This window comes from Hypanus sabinus (assembly GCF_030144855.1).
Source record: "Hypanus sabinus isolate sHypSab1 chromosome 31 unlocalized genomic scaffold, sHypSab1.hap1 SUPER_31_unloc_1, whole genome shotgun sequence".
NCBI classification, from domain to species: domain Eukaryota; kingdom Metazoa; phylum Chordata; class Chondrichthyes; order Myliobatiformes; family Dasyatidae; genus Hypanus; species Hypanus sabinus.
In genome coordinates this window covers 348798-372500 of record NW_026778953.1, presented here as the reverse complement: position 1 = coordinate 372500, position 23703 = coordinate 348798, and the positions used below count along the sequence as shown (strand labels likewise).

General features: G+C 52.5%; 1 protein-coding gene across 1 annotated transcript in view; it reads right to left on the bottom strand.

The window, feature by feature from the left end:
- LOC132385548 (cathepsin F-like) overlaps positions 1-6442 on the bottom strand; it is a 16675-nt gene extending 10233 nt beyond the window's left edge. The window contains exons 1-7 of the mRNA XM_059957701.1: positions 6391-6442; positions 5645-5785; positions 4430-4496; positions 3952-4065; positions 3189-3352; positions 1149-1245; positions 348-428 (exon numbers count right to left, since the gene is read on the bottom strand). Of these exons, the coding sequence (XP_059813684.1) occupies positions 348-428; positions 1149-1245; positions 3189-3352; positions 3952-4065; positions 4430-4496; positions 5645-5746 (625 nt within the window). The 5' untranslated portion in view covers positions 5747-5785; positions 6391-6442. The remainder of the gene's footprint in view (positions 1-347; positions 429-1148; positions 1246-3188; positions 3353-3951; positions 4066-4429; positions 4497-5644; positions 5786-6390) is intronic.
- Between the last annotated feature and the right edge of the window lie 17261 nt (positions 6443-23703).

Sequence of the window (23703 nt, the reverse complement as noted above, 5' to 3'; positions counted from 1 at the left end):
GCTGTGGCTTCTGCCTGTTTTTGTCGGGGGGGGGGGTGGAAAAGAAACTGGGATGGGAGAGGTCCTTAATTATCCTGGTTGCTTCGTCGAGGCAGCGGGAATTGTGGATGGGGAGGCCGATTTTGAGATCAGATGGTTGGGAAGGGGTAAGAATGAGGAGGGGGACAGTAGATAACGGCCTCCCTCTCGCCTTATTCAAGGGCTTTCGATGCTGCAGAGGGAGGACAATAGGCAGTAGGTGCAGGAGTAGGCGATTCGGGGAGAGGTTGGTGATTCCGTGTTACCAGTGGGGCTTTCCGTGCAGTGAACCAGTCTGAATAGGGCAGAAAGACAGAGAGCATGCTCACCCATACGTTGTACAGCGGCGAAGCCGGTGAAGGGATAACCACCCGAACAGCCCTTGTCGTAACGGTCACAGTCCAGGATCTCTGTGGACCGAAACCGCAGGAGACTTTGGTCACGGCGCCGGGAATGAGGTGTGTGTGTGTGTGTGGGAGGGTGTGTGGGGGGTGAGTGTGTGTGTGGGGGGTGAGTGTGTGTGTGTGTGTGGGGGGGGGTGAGTGTGTGTGTGTGTGTGTGGGGGGGGGGGTGAGTGTGTGTGTGTGTGTGGGGGGGTGTATGTGGGAGGGTGTGTGTGGGGTGGGTGTGAGTGTGTGTGTGTGGTGAGGGGTGAGTGTGTGTGTGTGGGGGGGTGAGTGTGTGTGTGTGTGTGGGGGGGGGTGAGTGTGTGTGTGTGTGTGTGGGGGGGGGGTGAGTTTGTGTGTGTGTGTGTGGGAGGGGGTGTGGGGGGTGAGTGTGTGTGTGTGTGTGGGGGGGGGTGAGTGTGTGTGTGTGTGGGGGGGGGTGTATGTGGGAGGGTGTGTGTGGGGTGGGTGTGAGTGTGTGTGTGTGGTGAGGGGTGAGTGTGTGTGGGGTGGGGGGTGAGTGTGTGTGTGTGGGGGGGTGAGTGTGTGTGTGGGGGGTGAGTGTGTGTGTGTGTGTGTGGGAGGGTGTGTGGGGGGGTGAGTGTGTGTGTGTGTGTGGGGGGGGGTGAGTGTGTGTGTGTGTGTGTGGGGGGGGTGAGTTTGTGTGTGTGTGTGGTTGGGGTTAGGCGGAATCACGCTCCGGAGCGCCAGCGGGTGGGGGAGAGGTGCTATCCGCGGGATTACCTTGCTCTGAGAGGACTTTGAGCACTTTCGTCTTGATGTACCACTGCGACTCGATACTGGCGACGCACCCGAAAGCCCAAGACGCAGAGCACCTCCCCTGCGGGGGGAGATGACAACATGCATATGTTTTGTCTGTTCCCGTCACCGCAATCTGTCCGCCTCAGCACCCTCCACCCACTCCGGAAGTTCACCCGACCTTCCCTGTTCCATTCCGGATCCTGTCTGTGCACACCGTGACGGCTACTCTCTATTCTGCGCAGTTATTCTCGTACCTTGTTCCACGTCAACACACCGAGTAATAAGAGCCTCAGACGTACGAGTGGAATTAAGCCATTCGGCCCACTGACCTGCTCCGCCCTTCCTCAATGGCTGATTTGTTGTCCCTCTCATCCCCATTCTCCTGCCCTCTCAGGTAACCCTTGACAGTCTGACTAACCTGCCGACGTCTGCTTCAGCGACTTGTCCGCGACAGCTGTCTGTGTCAACAAATTCCACAGATTCGCCAGCTCTGGTATAAGAAATTCCTCCTCATCCCTGTTCTAAATATACACCCCTCCATTCAGAGGCTACGCCCTCAAGCCCCAGACTCCCTCGCTATAGGAAACATCCTCTCCACATCCACTCTATCTGTGTCCTCTGGTCCTAGACTCCCCCACTATAGGAAACATCCTCTCCACATCCACTCTATCTGTGTCCTCTGGTCCTAGACTCCCCCACAATAGGAAACATCCTGTCCACATCCACTCTATCTGTGTCCTCTGGTCATAGACTCCCCCACTATAGGAAACATCCTCTTCACATCCACTCTATCTGTGTCCTCTGGTCCTAGACTCCCCCACTATAGGAAACATCCTCTCCACATCCACTCGATCTGTGTCCTCTGGACCTAGACTCCCCCACTATAGGAAACATCCTCTCCACATCCACTCTATCTGTGTCCTCTGGTCCTAGACTCTCCCTCTATAGGAAGCATCCTCTCCACATCCACTCTATCTGTGTCCTCTGGTCCTAGACTCCCCCACTACAGGAAACATCCTCTCCACATCCACTCTATCTGTGTCCTCTGGTCCTAGACTCCCCCAGTATAGGAAACATCCTCTCCACATCCACTCTATCTGTGTCCTCTGGTCCTAGACTCCCCCACTATAGGAAACATCCTCTCCACATCCACTCTATCTGTGTCCTCTGGTCCTAGACTCCCCCACTATAGGAAACATCCTCTCCACATCCACTCTATCTGTGTCCTCTGGTCCTAGACTCCCCCACTATAGGAAACATCCTCTCCACATCCACTCTATCTGTGCCCTCTGGTCCTAGACTCCCCCACTATAGGAAACATCCTCTCCACATCCACTCCATCTGTGTCCTCTGGTCCTAGACTCCCCCAGTATAGGAAACATCCTCTCCACATCCACTCTATCTGTGTCCTCTGGTCATAGACTCCCCCACTATAGGAAACATCCTCTCCACATCCACTCTATCTGTGTCCTCTGGTCCTAGACTCCCCCACTATAGGAAACATCCTCTCCACATCCACTCTATCTGTGCCCTCTGGTCCTAGACTCCCCCACTATAGGAAACATCCTCTCCACATCCTCTCTATCTGTGTCCTCTGGTCCTAGACTCACCCACTATAGGAAACATCCTCTCCACATCCTCTCTATCTGTGTCCTCTGGTCCTAGACTCACCCACTACAGGAAACATCCTCTCCACATCCACTCCATCTGTGTCCTCTGGTCCTAGACTCCCCACTATAGGGAACATCCTCTCCACATCCACTCTATCTGTGTGCTCTGGTCCTAGACTCCCACACTATAGGAAACATCCTCTCCACATCCACTCTATCTGTGTCCTCTGGTCCTAGACTCCCCCACTACAGGAAACATCCTCTCCACATCCTCTCTATCTGTGTCCTCTGGTCCTAGACTCCCACACTACAGGAAACATCCTCTCCACATCCACTCTATCTGTGTCCTCTGGTCCTAGACTCACCGACTGCAGGAAACTCTGAAAGTCCTGAATCAGAAGTTGGGACGTACCTGGTTTTTGACCTGAGTTACTGCTCTCTGTTGACGCCAGTCGCATCGGCGTCTTATCCGACATTTTGGCGGGGGTTCGGCCACAGGTATCTGAGCCATCTCCTCCATCCAGGACGAGTCGTTCATCATTACCGGGTTGAGGTAGAACTGATTGAATTCTTCGTCTGCGGAACGGGGAAGGAAGTGTTGCATTTTAGAATTATTGACCGTTTCTGCCCAGGCGTGGGCAGCTGTTCTGGAGCAGTAGCGGCGTGGGCCCGAAGTTCATGGCTGGTGGGCCTGGGAATGCCGAGCTTGTGATGTACTGCACTGGAGCCCGTGCTTCGGCCCTCTTTGTGTCAACTCTGATGCCAAAGAGAGAGGGGGGGGGGCGGGGTACGTGTGTGTGAACCACTGTAATGAACCAACCGGCACATTCCGGAATCACAGCTTGTCACACAGCGTCTGTGGGGACGGGAACATGGGAGAGTGCTACCAAACAGAGTTCCTTTGAGGGTTGAGACACTGCCTCAGTGATCCAGAGTTCCGGGTTCGATCCTGGTCTCCGGTGATGTGAGCGTGAGTGTATGTGAGAGATCCGCGTGTGTGAGTGAGAGAGTGTGTGAACCACTGTAATGAACCAACCGGCTCAACGGGCTGAAGGGCAGGTCCGAATTCGCACAGGCCATTTGGCAGAGAGAGCAGGTGCTGTGATGTGCGAATGTGGACCAGACTCTCCCACAGCGGCACTGGGGTGAGGAGGGAGGGGGGAGGGGGTTTGTACCTGTCATGTCACTGAATTTGGTGACTCCATGCTCGGCCGTTCCTTTGTCGTCCTCCTCAAATATCTGCGCTTTCTTCATGTTCTCCACAAAGATTTGGAAACGGCGATTCTCTTCTGCCGAGAGAGAGAGAGTGTAAGAAGACAGAGAAGAGAGAGAGCGAGGGGAGAGTGAGACAAGGGAGGATGAGAGTGTGAGAGAGAAATAAGTGGAAATGGAAAGTGTGTGTAGAAAGAGAGAGAAAGTGATGGGAGGGAATGAGTGTGGGAGGAAGAGGAGGAGAGGGTGAATGTGTAAGAGAGAGCAGGACAGAGAAAGAGGGAGTGGGGGAGAGTTCATCTCCTGACAGGGGTGTAGAAGGGGGTATTGGTGCACAGTAGAACCTTCCGTTCCTCCACCCCTCTCTCCCTCCCCACTCCCACTGCCCGACCCCCTTCTCCCCATCCCTTCCCGGGACAGAATGAGCCGGGCTCCCCTCACCTTCCTCTCCGGTATAACTCTTGTTGTAAGCCACTTTGAACTCCTCGAAATCGGATCGCATTTGGAACTGGGGACGGAAGAAGTTCCGTTAGTCGGGAATCTGCTTCCCTTAATCCGTGTCGGTGGGAACCGCTGGGAAGGGCATCCCAGCCCTGACCAGTGAGTGCCGCCCCCGCCCGCCCTCTCCCCAGTACACACCCTTCCTGTGGGGTGAAGAGCAGGACGGGGCTCAGGGTTGAAGCTCTGACCCAGCTGGTGTTTCCTCTCGATTTAGATGTGGTCGCACCCGCTCTGTTCCTCTGGGCTTCGGCCAGTAAAGGCAAAGGTCCCGCCCGTCCCTCCCCCTTTTACAGACTCGACCATCCCGGTCATTCGTCCACCTGTTCCGGCAGCTTGTACACCCGGCCGAGCCGCCACCTTCAAAGATAGGTGCATACCCCCACCCTCCGCACCCCCCAGTGACCCGCCTCCCCCTCTCTCTTCTTCCGACGGAGGCTATTCGGCCCTTGGGGACGATACCGGCTCTCTAAACGATCCCGTCCAGCAGGTTCCCCCTCCCCCCTCATTTACCATCATCCCAAACCCACCAGCTACACCAGTAGGGGCAAGAAATTAAGCGGCCGACCACGCAAGTCCGGCAGACGTGAGGAATGGGATGGAGGGGAATGGAATGGGGGTTAGTGAAGCTGTGGTAGAAGGGGAAGGGGAGAGTGTGGAAATGGACCAGGTGGTAGAGGCAGTGGAGAGTGGAGAGGAAGCAGATTAGAGGGGAGGTGGTGTGAGGAATGGTGGAGGGGGGGTTGCAGGGGGATGTGTGGAGATGCAAAAGGAGGGGGATGGGGTTGGAGTGGGGAGCGAGGGGAAGGGAAAGGGTGGGAGATTGTAACTTCTACACACAGGGGGTGCTGAATCATGGGTCGAGCTGCCGGGTGAGGTAAGGGTGAGCCGGATTATTCCCAGGGCAGTCCATGGTCAGGAGGGACCGGGATGGGTCAGCACCGAACGCAAGGCAGGCAGCGTGGTCAGCAGCGACTGGTTGGGCCGAATGGCCTGTCCCTCCGAGACCCGCAACGTTGAGACGCTCCAGCACCAACGCTGTTCAGGAGCCGCCTCGGCTGCCTGGTGTCTCCAGTCGTAGGAGAGGGCGCCGCCGAGGTCCCGACGTCCCGCTCCGAAACGGCCGAGGGGACCTCAGGGTCAGGGCGTCTCACTCACCATCTCCTCGTCCTCCTCATCATCTGGCAGAACCGCGAGGGAGGAGCACCGCGACGGGGCGAGCTGGGTCGCCACCAGGCAGGCGACGAGGAGCCGGAACATTCTGATACCCGCACTCTATACCGGACAACAGAACAGGATCTGGAGTCGGGGGTGAGAGTGAGAAAACAGTTTAGAACCAGTGGGTGGCTCGGAAAACTGCACAAGGGTCGCCCCCTTGCGTACCACCCCACCGCAGTGTGAAGCCTCCTGCTGACCGCTCCCCACAGCGCAGACCTCCCTGCCTCAGAATGAAACACCATCATCACTCCTCTGACCTCCTTCCCTCCCGTCCCCTCCCCCTCAAACCCTCCCCATGGTGCGGATACGCCCCTCACCAGCACTGCTCCCCCACCCTCACACAGTACAGAGATCGTCCCTCATCTGCCCCTCCCGCAGTGCGGTGTTCCCTTCTCCCTGACTCTCCGGGAGGGCAGATCTCCCTCAATCCCCACCTCCGGTGCAGAGATCCCTCCTCACCGGCGCCTCCCTCAGCACTGACACCAGGAGCGCCTCTCTGGACTGGGCTGGCGGAGCGGAGGGTGTTGTGGGTGGGGGAGAGGGGAGCCCTCAAAGTTCCCCCGGGACGGTGAATGACTGAGAGGGAGATGGACATCCTACGCCCCTCCCTTCAGACTGTCCCCGTTCCAGGAAGCCAGTCTCTGCAAGGATGGACACCGGCCAGTCCTGACAGCGTGCTCACTCACCACACTCGTTCGGACAACTCCAGCCGCTGTGGTGAACTGTCCACCATCTCTTATAGTCCCTGCCTGGCCCCTTCCCCCCCCCCCCCCATCTGATCCTATCACCCCACCGGCCAACGGACACCCCGCACTGATAAGGTCCTGAACGATGTTACAATCCCACTTCCACCTTCCACCAACGGTCACCCGTCATCGCCCCACTTCCCCCGCCATCCCGAGCTGCTCAGGACGTTAGTGACCCCTCTCCTCGGCCCTCGCTACTGAATCAGGAGTCCATGTTGCTCTGCCCCAGGAGCCATGGAACTCGTTACCACTGTGCACTGTGCAGGCAAACTCACTGAGTGAACTTAGAGCGGAGGTTGATAAGTTCTTGTTTAGATTGGGCGTTAAAGGTTTCAGGGAGAAGACAGGAGATGTGGTTGAGATAGATAATAAGTCAGCCATGATGGGATAGAAGGCAGGCTCGATGGGCTGAATGGCCCATCACAGCTCCCTCCTCCCCCCCCACACACACACACACACACACACACACACACACACACACATCTCCTTTGAATTTTCCCCCTCTCAACATAAAAAAATGATGAAAAGTTGACAGCTGCCTACTCTATCTGCCTCCCTGTCCGCCCCTCTCTCTCTCCCACTCCAGAGCATGAGCGGGATGGGGGGTGGAGTGGAAGGTGCATCTCTGAGTCAGTAGCCCTCGGCAGTCCCTCACTCACTATCTCTTTGTCTTCCACATGGAAAGCGTTAGAAAAGCTTAGGGGCTGGCTCTACATTGTGGGCCGAAGGGCCTGCCCTGTGCTGCCATGCTCCATCACGTCTCCCCTCAGCTTCCGACGCTCCAGGGAAATCCACCTGTTTGTCCAGCCTCTCAGGATGGCACACGCCCTCGAAACCAGGCTGCACCCCCTCATCCTTCCTGTAGAGGGGGGGCCAGAACTGAAGGGAATTTCTCCAGAAGTGGCTCAACTCGGGTTGTAGAAAGCTGCAACGTTACTTCCTGACTCTTGTACTTAAGGAAGACGAGCTTGCCGTGGGCTTCCTGGACAGTCCTATGGACAAGTGTGGCCACTTTCAGAGAAGGTGGAGTTGGATCTGCCATTAGCTGCTGCCCTTTGGTTGAACGGGAAAGTGGCATCATACGTAGAGACTTGTGCAAAAGTCCTGGGCACCTGTATAGGCTAAAACTTTTGCACTGTATGTATTGCACTATCACAAAAACAACAAATTTCATGGCGTGAGTGAGTGATGATAAACCTGATTCTGATCTGGGTCTCTATTGTGGACTGAGCGTGGGAAGGGGGCAGGGAGAGGGGAATCATGGTTGGGAAAAGAGGAAGGGAGAGGGGAGGGAGCGGGAAGCACCAGAGAGACATTCTGTAATGATCAATAAACCAACTGTTTGGAATCAAATGACCTTGCCTGGTGTCTCAGGGCTGGGTGTGTCTGTACCCGCTCCACACCCCGCCCACCCAGCCCGGCATTCCTTCTCTGTACTCTCAGATGCCTCTGTTCAACCCTCAGACCCTACCGCTCTCTGTGTAAAACCTACCCTGACTGGCCCCCCTAAAGTGACTCTTTCCTGGCGGCAGCAGAGTGGGAGAAAATAGATCATACTGTGAGAAAGGAAAACCTTTTGACAGAATTCACCTCGAGGCTTAAGGAAATCTACCAAACAGAGCTTAACAGTAAATAAAGGCAAAAAGCACTTTCGCTACACCCATGTAATGCACTGGTTCGCATTGTCTTACTGTTCTGCATTTGATTCTGTGCAAGCTGCCTCTTCGGGCTATTGTTGAAGATGAGAGAGAGGGGAATTGTGTGCCGTCCGGTGAGGATGGCCGGGTTCAGGGGAGGTTTCTCTGGTGAGGTCACTAATGTGGGGCTTGGGGTCTTTTGTTAAGGAGATGAAGGGGGAAGACGGCAGGGAGAAGGGGTCGTAGGAGTCGATCCGGAGCGGGGCCATGATTCGAGGAAGCCCGGGAAGAGTGAAGGAGGATCAGCAAAGGGGAAACTTGAGCAAATTAGACTGTTCCATTAAAATGGGCCCTTTTTTGCTCTTTCCTTAATAACCCTTCAGTCAAATCCAGAATCATAAAGCTAAATCCCTTAATTGTAAGCGGTGTACTGTCTGCAATTTCTTGGGCACTTATCTGTAACGGTAATGAATCATGCAGTACCTTCACAAACAAGGGGTTTCTGGGTGGGCTCCCACCTCTATCTCAGATGTCTGCTGGGACCAGAGATGGTCTTCACTGGACTTAAACAGCCGACAGAATCAGAGACTTTCACCCACATTAATATAATCTTTTGGCAGAATATCTTGGTCTGCAAAGTTCACAGGGAAAAATAAGGACTGGAATGACAAGTTTTAGAAAACACTATGTACACCCGACAACACTTCGGTTAACGCTACCTCGGACAGAAGGAGGAAGAGGAGTAACAGACAGATAAAGATTTACCCAACAGTTAGATAAAACGTCCAAAGATATATTTTCATCAACGAAAACAGCAATCTGCATGCAACACAAAGATATGCATTTATGAAATAAGAAGGACACATCACTAAACTAAATGAGAGCACGACCCAAAACACTGAAGAGATTATCTTTATTGAAGAGCATGGCTCTCCACTGAAGAGATTATCTCCATGGAAGAGCATGGCTCCCCACTGAAGAGATTATCTCCATGGAAGAGCATGGCTCTCCACTGAAGAGATTATCTCCATGGAAGAGCATGGCTCTCCACTGAAGAGATTATCTCCATGGAAGAGCATGGCTCTCCACTGAAGAGATTATCTCCATGGAAGAGCATGGCTCTCCACTGAAGAGATTATCTCCATGGAAGAGCATGGCTCTCCACTGAAGAGATTATCTCCATGGAAGAGCATGGCTCTCCACTGAAGAGATTATCTCTATTGAAGAGCATGGCTCTCCACTGAAGAGATTATCTCTATTGAAGAGCATGGCTCTCCACTGAAGAGATTATCTCTATTGAAGAGCATGGCTCTCCACTGAAGAGATTATCTCTATGGAAGAGCATGGCTCTCCACTGAAGAGATTATCTCCATGGAAGAGCATGGCTCTCCACTGAAGAGATTATCTCCATGGAAGAGCATGGCTCTCCACTGAAGAGATTATCTCCATGGAAGAGCATGGCTCTCCACTGAAGAGATTATCTCCATGGAAGAGCATGGCTCTCCACTGAAGAGATTATCTCTATGGAAGAGCATGGCTCTCCACTGAAGAGATTATCTCTATTGAAGAGCATGGCTCTCCACTGAAGAGATTATCTCTATTGAAGAGCATGGCTCTCCACTGAAGAGATTATCTCTATTGAAGAGCATGGCTCTCCACTGAAGAGATTATCTCCATGGAAGAGCATGGCTCTCCACTGAAGAGATTATCTCCATGGAAGAGCATGGCTCTCCACTGAAGAGATTATCTCCATGGAAGAGCATGGCTCTCCACTGAAGAGATTATCTCCATTGAAGAGCATGGCTCTCCACTGAAGAGATTATCTCTATTGAAGAGCATGGCTCTCCACTGAAGAGATTATCTCTATTGAAGAGCATGGCTCTCCATTGAAGAGATTATCTCTATGGAAGAGCATGGCTCTCCATTGAAGGCATCCCCACCATCTGAGCAGACGAGATGTCGACAAGGAGGCAGCTCAGAGTTGGAGACCCCTTCCCAGTAACTGAAAAGTTCCATACAGGACCAGGTGGCTAACACAAAAAGGTATCAAAAACACATCACCAACAAATTCAAGACGATCGATGGAGAAAATGCCAAGGCAAAGCCCGAGACGATCCAACATGCGACAGGATCCTGCAGCAATTGAACTCAATCTGATTACTGACAATCTAGTGGCGAGCATCGTGCACCATAACCTTGCTTTCAAGTACCCTGTTTCATTTTCTGGCAGACATACTCAATAAATCCATAATACAATAATAACCATAACAGAATCAATCAAACCCATGATTGAAGGAGATCATTAAGTCAGTGACATCAGAGGACTGATGATAAAAAAATGGTTGTAACACTGAGGCTTTACAGGTCATTGGAGGGGCCTCACTTGGAGTATTGTGAGCAATTCTGGGCCACTTACCTAAGGAAGGATGAGCTGACGTTGGAGAAAGTTCAGAAAAAGATTCACGGGAATGATACCAGGCTTGAAAGGATTTTCATATGAGGAACCATCGATGGCCCTGCGCCTGTACACTCTGGAATTTAGAAGGAAGAGGGTTGGCGGTGGGGGGGGGGGGATCTCATTGAAACCTATCAAATGTTGAAAGGCCAAGATAGAGTGGACATGGGAATGATGCTTCCTATGTTTGGGGAAAGATAGGGTGGAAGTGGAGAGGATGTTTCCTATACTTGGGGAGTCTAGGACCAGAGGACACAGATAGAGTGGATGTGGAGAGGATGTTTCCTATAGTGGGGGAGTGTAGGACCAGAGGACACAGATAGAGTGGATGTGGAGAGGATGTTTCCTATACTTGGGGAGTCTAGGACCAGAGGACACAGATAGAGTGGATGTGGAGAGGATGTTTCCTATAGTGGGGAGTCTAGGACCAGAGGACACAGATAGAGTGGATGTGGAGAGTATGTTTCCTATAGTGGGGAGTCTAGGACCAGAGGACACAGATAGAGTGGATGTGGAGAGGATGTTTCCTATAGTGGGGGAGTCTAGGACCAGAGGACACAGATAGAGTGGATGTGGAGAGGATGTTTCCTATACTTGGGGAGTCTAGGACCAGAGGACACAGATAGAGTGGATGTGGAGAGGATGTTTCCTATAGTGGGGAGTCTAGGACCAGAGGACACAGATAGAGTGGATGTGGAGAGGATGTTTCCTATAGTGGGGGAGTCTAGGACCAGAGGACACAGATAGAGTAGATGTGGAGAGGATGTTTCCTATATTTGGCAAGTCTAGGACCAGAGGACACAGATTGAGTGGATGTGGAGAGGATGTTTCCTATACTTGGGGAGTCTAGGACCAGAGGACACAGATAGAGTGGATGTGGAGAGGATGTTTCCTATAGTGGGGGAGTCTAGGACCAGAGGACACAGATAGAGTGGATGTGGAGAGGATGTTTCCTATAGTGGGGGAGTCTAGGACCAGAGGATACAGATTGAGTGGATGTGGAGAGGATGTTTCCTATAGTGGGGGAGTCTAGGACCAGAGGATACAGATTGAGTGGATGTGGAGAGGATGTTTCCTATAGTGGGGGAGTCTAGGACCAGAGGACACAGATAGAGTGGATGTGGAGAGAGGCTGTTTCCTATAGTGGGAGAGTCTAGGACCAGAGGACACAGATAGAGTGGATGTGGAGAAGATATTTCCTGTAGTGGGGGAGTCTAGGACCAGAGGACACAGATAGAGTGGATGTGGAGAGGATGTTTCCTATAGTGGGGGAGTCTAGGACCAGAGGATACAGATTGAGTGGATGTGGAGAGGATGTTTCCTATAGTGGGGGAGTCTAGGACCAGAGGATACAGATTGAGTGGATGTGGAGAGGATGTTTCCTATAGTGGGGGAGTCTAGGACCAGAGGACACAGATAGAGTGGATGTGGAGAGAGGCTGTTTCCTATAGTGGGAGAGTCTAGGACCAGAGGACACAGATAGAGTGGATGTGGAGAAGATATTTCCTGTAGTGGGGGAGTCTAGGACCAGAGGACACAGATAGAGTGGATGTGGAGAGGATGTTTCCTATAGTTGGGGAGTCTGGGACCAGAGGCACAGCCTCAGAACAGAGGTACATCCACTTAGAACCGAACCATAGAACTATAGAACATTACAGCACAGAAACAGGCCTTTTGGCCCTTCTTGGCTGTGCTGAACGATTTTACTGACTAGTCCCACTGTCCTGCACCTGGACCATATCCCTCCATACAGCTCTCATCCATGTCCCTGTCCAAGTTTTTCTTAAATGTTAAAAGTGAGCCGGCATTCACCATTTCATTTGGCAGCTCATTCCACACTCCCACCCCTCTCTGTGTGAAGAAGTCCTCCCAATGTTCCCTGTAAACTTTTCCTCTTCACCGCTAACCCATGTCCTCTGGATTTTTTCTCCCCTATTCTCAGTGGAAAAACCCTACCTGGATTCACTCTATACCCGTCATAATTTTATACACCTCTGTCAAATCCCCCCTCATTCTCAACAGAAGGTGTTGAATCCGTGGAATTTGTTCCCACAGGCGGCTGTGGAGTTTCACAACACTCAGTGTCAGACAGAGTGGTCAGCAACACTGGGGTTCCACAGGGGACTGTCCTGTCTCCCTTTCTCTTCACCATCTACACCTCGGACTTCAACCACTGCACAGAGTCTTGCCATCTTCAGAAGTTTTCTGATGACTCTGCCATAGTTGGATGCATCAGCAAGGGAAATGAGGCGGAATACAGGGGTACTGTGGAAACTTTGTCACATAGTGTGAGCAGAATCATCTGCAGCTTAATGTGAGAAAGACTAAGGAGCTGGTGGTGGACCTGAGGAGGGCTAAGGCACCGGTGACCCCTGTTTCCATCCAAGGGGTCAGTGTGGACATGGTGGAGGATCACAAATACCTGGGGATACGAATTGACAATAAACTGGACTGGTCAAAGAACACTGAGGCTGTCTACAAGAAGGGTCAGAGTCGTCTCTACTTCCTGAAGAGACTGAGGTCCTTTAACATCTGCCGGACAATGCTGAGGGTGTTCTATGAGTCTGTGGTGGCCAGTGCTATCATGTTTGCTGTTGTGTGCTGGGGCAGCAGGCTGAGGGCAGCAGACACCAACAGAATCAACAAACTCATTCGTAAGGCCAGTGATGTGGAACTGGACTCTCTGACGGTGGTGTCTGAAAAGAGGATGCTGTCCAAATTGCATGCCATCTTGGACAATGTCTCCCATCCACTCCATAATGTACTGGTTATGCACAGGAGTACATTCAGCCAGAGACTCAAAATAAACAATAAATAAATAACACTGACAATATGAAGTGTAGAGTCCTTGAAAGTGATTCTGTGGTCGATGGAATCAGTTCAGAGTTGAGGTTATCCTCACTGGTTCAGGAGCCTGATGGTTGAGGGGTAATAACTGTTCCTGAACCTGGTGGTGTGGGACCTGAGGCTCCTGTACCTCCTTCCCGATGGAATCAGTTCAGAGTTGAGGTTATCCTCACTGGTTCAGGAGCCTGATGATTGAGGGTAGTAACTGTTCCTGAACCTGGTGGTGTGAGTCCTGCAGTTCCTGTACCTTCCACCTGAAAGCAGCAGTGAGAAACGAACATGTCTTGGGTGGTGGGGGTCCCTGATGATGGACGCTGCTTTCCTACGACGGCGTTTTGTGTAGACGTGCTCAGTGCTGGCGAGGGCTTAACCCATGATGGACTGGGCCGAATCCACTGCCCTGAAGGATTTTCTGTTCAAGGTTATTGGTGTTCCCATACCAGGCCGTGATGCAGCCAGACAACACACTGTCCTCAAGGACGATTGAGCATGTCCTGGGACGGCCCATTGTACAAGGCCAGTAACGTGTGTCAGATGAGGGCTCTTCACCGTTCAATCTATCTCGTTATGACATTGCAGCCGACTGCCTGCCTGCACTGCTCTCTATCTCTAGTTTATTCTGCACTCTGTTATTGCTTCATGTAGAATTCCCTCAATGCACTGTGTAAATGATCTGATCCATATGAAAGTTATTTATACATTTCACTGTACCTCAGTATGTGTGACACTGATAAACCAGCTTACCAATATAGTCTTACTACACTGAGGTAGTGATTAGGGCTGCCCAGACCGGGACCGGGGCCTCGGAGCTGACCGGGACCAGGGAACTATCCAGACCCTGGGAACTGACCGGGACCTGGGAACTGACTGGGACCAGGGAACTGTCCAGAAGCTGGGAACTGACCGGGACCTGGGAATTGACTGGGACCAGGGAACTGACTGGGACCAGGGAACTGACCGGGACCAGGGAACTGACCGGGACCAGGGAACTGACTGGGACCAGGGAACTGACCGGGACCTGGGAACTGACTGGGATTTGGGAACTGACTGGGACCAGGGAACTGACCGGGACCAGGGAACTGACTGGGACCAGGGAACTGACCGGGACTAGGAAACTGACTGGGACCAGGGAACTGACTGGGACCAGGGAACTGACCGGGACCAGGGAACTGACTGGGACCAGGGAACTGACTGGGACCAGGGAACTGACCGGGACCAGGGAACTGACTGGGACCAGGGAACTGACCGGGACCTGGGAACTGACTGGGATTTGGGAACTGACTGGGACCAGGGAACTGACCGGGACCAGGGAACTGACTGGGACCAGGGAACTGACTGGGACCAGGGAACTGACTGGGACCAGGAAACTGACTGGGACCAGGGAACTGACCGGGACCAGGGAACTGACTGGGACCAGGGAACTGACCGGGACCTGGGAACTGACTGGGATTTGGGAACTGACTGGGACCAGGGAACTGACTGGGACCAGGGAACTGACTGGGATTTGGGAACTGACTGGGACTAGGAAACTGACCGGGACCAGGGAACTGACTGGGATTTGGGAACTGACTGGGACTAGGAAACTGACCGGGACCAGGGAACTGACTGGGATTTGGGAACTGACTGGGACTAGGAAACTGACCGGGACCAGGGAACTGACTGGGATTTGGGAACTGACTGGGACTAGGAAACTGACCGGGACCAGGGAACTGACTGGGACCTGGGAACTGACCGGGACCAGGGAACTGACTGGGACCTGGGAACTGACTGGGACCTGGGAACTGACTGGGATTTGGGAACTGACAGGGACCAGGGAACTGACTGGGACTAGGAAACTGACCGGGACCAGGGAACTGACTGGGACCAGGGAACTGACTGGAACCTGGGAACTGACCGGGACCAGGGAACTGACCGGGACCAGGGAACTGACTGGGACCAGGGAACTGACTGGGATTTGGGAACTGACAGGGACCAGGGAACTGACTGGGACCAGGGAACTGACTGGGATTTGGGAACTGACAGGGACCAGGGAACTGACTGGGACCAGGGAACTGACTGGAACCTGGGAACTGACTAGGACCAGAGAACTGACTAGGACCAGAGAACTGACTGGGACCAGGGAACTGACCCGGACCAGGGAACTGACCAGGACCTGGGAACTGAATGGGATCTGGGAACTGACTGGGACCAGGGAAATGACCAGAACAAGGGAACTAACAGGGATTGACCGTGACCTGGGAACTGACCGGGACCTGGGAACTGACAGTGTTACTCAATTCCCCTCATCCTAGTTATAATGGGACAGATTCTATGGAGCCTGTAATGTCCACTAAACTGACATCAACTAACAACTGGGGGCGAGATCTATGTCCTCACCAGGCCCAACAGATTCATGAATCCTGACCTACGAACTGAAGGATTCTCAATCGCCACTTGGCTCCACTGGGCGCCCCAGACTTGAGCTGATTCAGAACTACATAATTCCCACAAATTTCAAAATCAAGGTCAGTGTCTCAGTCGAGTGTGCAGTCAGAAGCTCAAGAACATGTAAGCACAGTTCCAGTGAGAAACCAGTGGTCAGTGTCCCAGGCACAGAGCGTCAGATAAGCTGCATTCACAGGATAAAAAAATCCAATCTACATTATACACAATTTTCACAAGAAAGAACACAAGAGAACGAGAAAAAACTGTCATTCACTTCAGTGCAGAGTCAGAATCAGAATCAAATCAGGTTTATTATCACCGGCATGAGATGTGAAATCTGATCCCTCTGTGAGGATTGGTATGTGATCCTTCATCGCACCCTTCCTGATGTCCACAATCAGCTCTTTCATCTTACTGACGTTGAGTGCCAGGTTGTTGCTGCGGCACCATTCCACTAGTTGGCATATCTCACTCCTGTACGCCCTCTCGTCACCACCTGAGATTCTACCAACAATGGTTGTATTGTCAGCAAATTTTGTAGATGGTATTTGAGCTGTGCCTAGTCAGACAGTCCTGTGTATACAGAGAGTAGAGCAGTGGGCTAAGCACACAGCCTGAGGTGCGCCAGTGTTGATCGTCAGCGAGGAGGATATGTTATCACCAATCCGCACAGACTGGGGTCTTCCGGTTAGTCAGTCGAGGATCCAATTGCTGAGGGAGGGGAGGTACAGGTTCTGCAACTTCTCAATCTGGATTGTGGGAATGATGGTATTAAATGCTGAGCTATAGTCGATGAACAGCATCCTGACGTAGGTGTTTGTGTTGTCCAGGTGATCTAAAGCTGTGTGGAGAGCCATTGAGATGGTGTCTGCCATTGACCTATTGTGGCGATAGAGTAGTCATATTGTTACAGAAATGAAGTGATGAGGGTTGTGCCAGTTGGTTCAAGAACCAAATGAGATCCAATAACTATTCCTGAACTGGGTGGTGAAGGACTCCAGGCTTCTGTACCTCCTGCCCGATGGAAGTTGGATTACCTGCCTGTCTATTGGAATCTTGCACCGATGGAGGGGACCAGCTGGAGCTTCAGCTGTGGCTGGGAAATGCCAGAGAAATCCAGCAGTGTAGCATCCAGGCTGTGTCCTTTTCCTCCTGCGAGGCAAGGGTTAATATATAGTTACAGTTGAGATGAAAAGTGACTGTTGTTAATCTGATCTACATCGAGGTTCTGTTTTTGCTCTGCCCAGCCGATAAAACACGATTCCGCACCCAGCAACTGGCATTCAATCTCACATTCCGCTTGAGCAACAGTTTGAAGCTGTCACTGTCACCCATCCGTTCTCCCACCACCTCTGTGCATGTGCCAAGGCAGCCGAGCCCATTGGCTAAAGGATTGGCGCAGGTCAATAAAGAATTTCTACAGCCAGCGGGTGTCAGGTCTATGGAATTAATCCCAGACTTCTGTGGAGGTCTAGTTCCCTGATCCCCGTCAATTCCCTGGTACCATCAGTTCCCTGGACCCTGTCAGTTCCCCGGAATCTGTCAGTTCCCTGGTCCCTGTCAGTTCCCTGATTCCTGTCAGTTTCTTGGTCCCCGTCAATTCACTGATCCCTATCAGTTCCCTGGCCCCTGTCAGTTCGCTGATTCGTGTCAGTTCCATGGTCACCGTCAATTCACTGATCCCTATCAGTTCCCTGGCCCCTGTCAGTTCCCTGGTCCCTGTCAGTTCCTTAGTCTCCGTCAATTCCCTGGTCCCGTCAGTTCCCTGGTCCTCATCAATTCCCTGATCCCCGTCAGTTCCCTGGACACTGTCAGTTCCCAGATCCCTGTCAGTTCCCTGATCCCCATCAGGTCCCTGGTCCCCATCAGTTCCCTGGTCCCCATCAGTTCACTGATACCTGTCAGTTCCCTGGACCCTGTCAGTTCCCTGGTCCCTGTCAGTTCCCAGATCCCTGTCAGTTCGCTGATCCCTGTCAGTTCCCTGGACCCTGTCAGTTCCCTGGCCCCAGTCAGTTCCCTGATACCTGTCAGTTCCCTGGACACTGTCAGTTCCCAGATCCCTGTCAGTTCCCTGATCCCTTTCAGTTCCCTGGCCCCTGTCAGTTCCCTGGTCCCTGTCAGTTCCCTGGCCCCTGCCAATTCCCTGATCCCTGTCAGTTCCTTGGTCTCCGTCAATTCCCTGGTCCCTATCAGTTACCTGGTCCTCATCAATTCCCTGATCCCCGTCAGTTCCCTGGACACTGTCAGTTCCCAGATCCCTGTCAGATCCCTGGTCCCTGTCAGTTCCCTGGACCCTGTCAGTTCCCTGGTCTTTCTCAATTCCCTGGTCCTCGTCAATTCCCTGATCATTATCAGATCCCTGGCCCCTGTCAGTTCCCTGATCCCTTTCAGTTCCCTGGCCCCTGTCAGTTCCCTGGTCCCTGTCAGTTCCCTGGCCCCTGCCAATTCCCTGATCCCTGTCAGTTCCTTGGTCTCCGTCAATTCCCTGGTCCCTATCAGTTACCTGGTCCTCATCAATTCCCTGATCCCCGTCAGTTCCCTGGACACTGTCAGTTCCCAGATCCCTGTCAGATCCCTGGTCCCTGCCAGTTCCCTGGACCCTGTCAGTTCCCTGGTCTTTCTCAATTCCCTGGTCCCCATCAATTCCCTGATCATTATCAGATCCCTGGCCCCTGTCAGTTCCCTGATCCCTGTCAGTTCCCTGGTCTCTGTCAGTTCCCTGGTCCCTATCAGTTCCCTGGCCCCTGTCAGTTCCCTGGTCTCTGTCAGTTCCCTGGTCCCTGTCAGTTCCCTGGTCCCTGTCAGTTCCCTGATCCCTGTCAGTTCCCTGGACCCCGTCAATTCCCTGATCCCTATCAGTTCCCTGGCCCCTGTTAGTTCCCTGATCCCTCTCAGTTCCCTGGTCACCATCAAATCACTGATCCCTATCAGTTCCCTGGCCCCTATCAGTTCCCTGGTCTCTGTCAGTTCCCTGGCCCCTGCCAATTCCCTGATCCCTGTCAGTTCCCTGGTTGCCGTCAATTCACTGATCCCTATCAGTTCCCTGGCCCCTGTTAGTTCCCTGGTCCGTGTCAGTTCCCTGGTCCCCGTCAATTCCCTGATCCCTGTCAGTTCCCTGGTCCTCGTCAATTCCCTGATCCCCGTCAGTTCCCTGGTCCTCGTCAATTCCCTGATCCCCGTCAGTTCCCTGGACACTGTCAGTTCCCTGGTCCCCGTCAATTCCCTGATCCCTGTCAGTTCCCTGGTTGCCGTCAATTCACTGATCCCTATCAGTTCCCTGGCCCCTGTTAGTTCCCTGGTCCGTGTCAGTTCCCTGGTCCCCGTCAATTCCCTGATCCCTGTCAGTTCCCTGGTCCTCGTCAATTCCCTGATCCCCGTCAGTTCCCTGGTCCTCGTCAATTCCCTGATCCCCGTCAGTTCCCTGGACACTGTCAGTTCCCTGGTCCCCGTCAATTCCCTGATCCCTGTCAGTTCCCTGGTTGCCGTCAATTCATTGATCCCTATCAGTTCCCTGGCCCCTGTTAGTTCCCTGGTCCGTGTCAGTTCCCTGGTCCCCGTCAATTCCCTGATCCCTGTCAGTTCCCTGGTCCTCGTCAATTCCCTGATCCCCGTCAGTTCCCTGGTCCTCGTCAATTCCCTGATCCCCGTCAGTTCCCTGGACACTGTCAGTTCCCTGGTCCCCGTCAATTCCCTGATCCCTGTCAGTTCCCTGGTTGCCGTCAATTCACTGATCCCTATCAGTTCCCTGGCCCCTGTTAGTTCCCTGGTCCGTGTCAGTTCCCTGGTCCCCGTCAATTCCCTGATCCCTGTCAGTTCCCTGGTCCTCGTCAATTCCCTGATCCCCGTCAGTTCCCTGGTCCTCGTCAATTCCCTGATCCCCGTCAGTTCCCTGGACACTGTCAGTTCCCTGGTCCCTGTCAGTTCCCTGATCCCTGTCAGTTCCCTGGACCCCGTCAATTTCCTGATCCCTATCAGTTCCCTGGCCCCTATCAGTTCCCTGGTCTCTGTCAGTTCCCTGGCCCCTGCCAATTCCCTGATCCCTGTCAGTTGCTTGGTCTCTGTCAATTCCCTGGTCCCCGTCAGTTCCCTGGTCCTCATCAATTCCCTGGTCCCCGTCAGTTCCCTGGTCCTCGTCAATTCCCTGATCCCCGTCAGTTCCCTGGTCCTCGTCAATTCCCTGATCCCCGTCAGTTCCCTGGACACTGTCAGTTCCCAGATCTCTGTCAGTTCGCTGATCCCTGTCAGTTCCCTGGGCCCTGTCGATTCCTTGATCTCCATCAGTTCCCTGGTCCCTGTCATTTCCCTGGACCCTGTCAGCTCACTGATCCCCATCAGTTCCCTGGTCCCCATCAGTTCCCTGGACCCTGTCAGTTCCCAGGACTCTGTCAGTTCCCTGGTCCCTGTCAGTTCCCTGATCACCATCAATAAATAAATAACACTGACAATATGAAGTGTAGAGTCCTTGAAAGTGATTCTGTGGTTAATGGAATCAGTTCATAGTTGAGGTTATCCTCACCGGTTCAGGAGTCTGATGGTTGAGGGGTAATAACTGTTCCTGAACCTGGTGGTGTGGGACCTGAGGCTCCTGTACCTCCTTCCCGATGAAATCAGTTCAGAGTTGAGGTTATCCTCACTGGTTCAGGAGCCTGATGGTTGAGGGATAATAACTGTTACTGAACCTGGTGTTGTGGGACCTGTGGCTCCTGTACCTCCTTCCCGATGGAATCAGTTCAGAGTTGAGGTTATCCTCACTGGTTCAGGAGCCTGATGGTTGAGGGGTAATAACTGTTCCTGAACCTGGTGTTGTGGGAACTGAGGCTCCTGGACTTTTCGCGCGAAGAGAGTATGACCTGAGCCGTGGGGGTCCCTGATGATAGATGCTGCAGATGTGCTGAATGGTGGGGAGGCCGTTACCCATGATGCCCTAGGCTGTGGTCATTACGTTTTTGAAGCAATCCAGATTTCAACGACCCCGTTCACTCCAAAACGGCTGAAACGCAATGGCCCCACACCTTCCTGGCAGGAAGGGCCAACGCTGTTGTACATGACTCCCAACATCCAACGGGAGTCTCCTTTCCTCAGAGAATGCTTCCCAAGAAAAGGCAAAGAACGGAGTCTGGGAAAACTTAAAGAGAAAAGATGGACACAGATGGGCAAGGAGTGGGGTAGGAGTTAATGGGGGTGGGGGGCAGTCGAGTCAACATTGTAGCAGGAAAGTGAGGGGCTGAAGGGCCCCACATTCACTGTCAGGGACTCTAGAATGGATGTTCTCAATCTTAATTACTTATTTATTCGTACATGCAGTTTATGCTGTCAGGGACCAGGGAACTGACACAGACCAGGGAACTGACAGGGACCAGGGAACTGACAGGGATCAGGCAAACTGACAGGGACCAGGGAACTGACACAGACCAGGGAACTGACAGGGACCAGGGAACTGACAGGGATCAGGCAAACTGACAGGGACCAGGGAACTGACACAGATAGGAAAATGACAAGGACCAGGAAAATGACAGAGTCCAGGGTACTGACAGGGATCAGGGAACTGACAAAGACCAGGGAACTGATAGGGACCAGGGAACTGACAGGGTCCAGGGAACTGAGAGAGATCAGGGAATTGATGGGGATCAGGGAACTGACAAAGACCAGGGAACTGACACAGACCAGGGAACTGACACAGACCAGGGAGCTGACACAGACCAGGGAACTGACACAGACCAGGGAGCTGACACAGACCAGGGAACCGACACAGACCAGGGAACTGACACAGACCAGGGAGCTGACACAGACCAGGGAGCTGACAGGGTCCAGGGAACTGACACAGACCAGGGAACTGACACAGACCAGGAAACTGACAGGGTCCAGAGAACTGACACAGACCAGGGAACCGACACAGACCAGGGAACTGACACAGACCAGGGAACAGACACAGACCAGGGATCTGACACAGACCAGGGAGCTGACACAGACCAGGGAACTGACACGGAGCATAGAACATAGAACAGAATAGCACAGCAATCTCAGGATTGCTACCTGTGCCACGTGCGAGTGAGGCAAGGAACAGAAAGATTATAAAGATTAATACGTGGCTGAGAGGATGGTGCAGGAGGGAGGGCTTCAGGTTTGTAGATAATTGGATTTTGTTCCAGGGAAGGTGGGATCTGTTCCGAAGGGACGGTTTACACCTGAACTGGAGCGGTACTAACATTCTCGCAGGGAAGTTTGCTAGTGCTTCTTGGGGGGGTTTAAACTAAATTTGCAGGGGGTGGGGATCCAGAATGTGAGGAAGGATAGTGAGAGGAAGAATAAAGGATGGGTGGGGACAACACGGTTCCAGAATATTAAGTGTGTAGTAGAGAAAGGTGAGGCAGAACAAGTGATAAGGAGGACACATGTACAGAGGGATGGTCTGACGGAACATAGAGTTAAACGTGTTGAAAGAATAAGTAAATTTAGGAAGGACAACAAAATTCTAGGGGCGTATAGCCCGATGGGAGTTCGGGGAGCTGGGTTAAGCACAATAGGCAGCAATTCAAACATAGAGAGGAGAAATGGGCTAAAAATTCTATATCTGAATGCACGAAGTGTCAGAAATAAGGCGGATGAGCTTGAAGCCCAGGTGCGAATGGGTAACTATGACGTTGTTGGGATAACGGAGACATGGCTGCAGGGAGATCAGACCTGGGAAATGAATGTACAAGGGAATACGTGCTATCGTAGGGACAGAAATGTGGGCAGAGGGGGTGGGGTGGCCCTGTTGGAGAGGAATGAGATTCAGTCATTTGCAAGGGGGGACATAGGGTCAGGAGAAGTGGAGTCTGTGTGGATAGAACTGAGGAACAGTAAGGGCAAAAGGACCCTAATGTGCTGATGATACTAAGCTGGGTGGCAGTGTGACATGTGATGAGGATGTTAGGAGAATTCAGGGTGACTTGGATAGGCTGGGTGAGTGGGCAGATACTTGGCAGATGACATTTAATGTGAATAAGTGTGAGGTTATCCACTTTGGGAGTAAGAACAGGAAGGCAGATTATTATCTGAATGGTGTAGAGTTAGGTAAGGGAGAAATACAAAGAGATCTAGGAGTCCTTGTTCCTCAGTCACTGAAGGTGAATGAGCAAGTGCAGCAGTCAGTGAAGAAGGCTAATGGAATGTTGGCCTTTATTACAAAGCGAATTGAGTACAAGAACAAGGAAATCCTCTTGCATTTGTACAGGGCCCTGGTGAGACCACACCTGGAGTATTGTGTACAGTTTTGGTCTCCAGGGTTAAGGAAGGGCATCCTGGCTGTAGAGGAAGTGCAGCATAGATTCACGAGGTTAATTCCTGGGATGTCCAGACTGTCTTACGCAGAGAGGTTAGAGAGACTGGGCCTGCACACGCTGAAATTAAGGAGATTGAGAGGGGATTTGATTGCAACATATAAGATTATTAAGGGATTGGACAAGATAGAGGCAGGGAATATGTTCCAGATGCTGGGAGAGTCCAGTACCAGAGGGCATGGTTTGAGAATAAGGGGTAGGTCATTTAGGACAGAGTTAAGGAAAAACTTCTTCTCCCATAGAGTTGTGGGGGTCTGGAATGCACTGCCTTGCAAATTAGTGGAGGCCAATTCTCTGGATGCTTTCAAGAAGGAGCTAGATAGGTATCTTATGGATAGGGGAATCAAGGGATATGGGGACAAGGCAGGAACCGGGTATTGATAGTAGATGATCAGCCATGATTTCAAAATGGCGGTGCAGACTCAAAGGGCCGAATGGTCTACTTCTGCACCTATTGTCTATTGTCTATTACAGGCCCTTCGGCCCACAACATTGTGTTGACCTTCAAACCCTGCCTCACATATAACCACCCACCTTAAATTCCTCCATTTCCCTGTCTAGTAGTCTC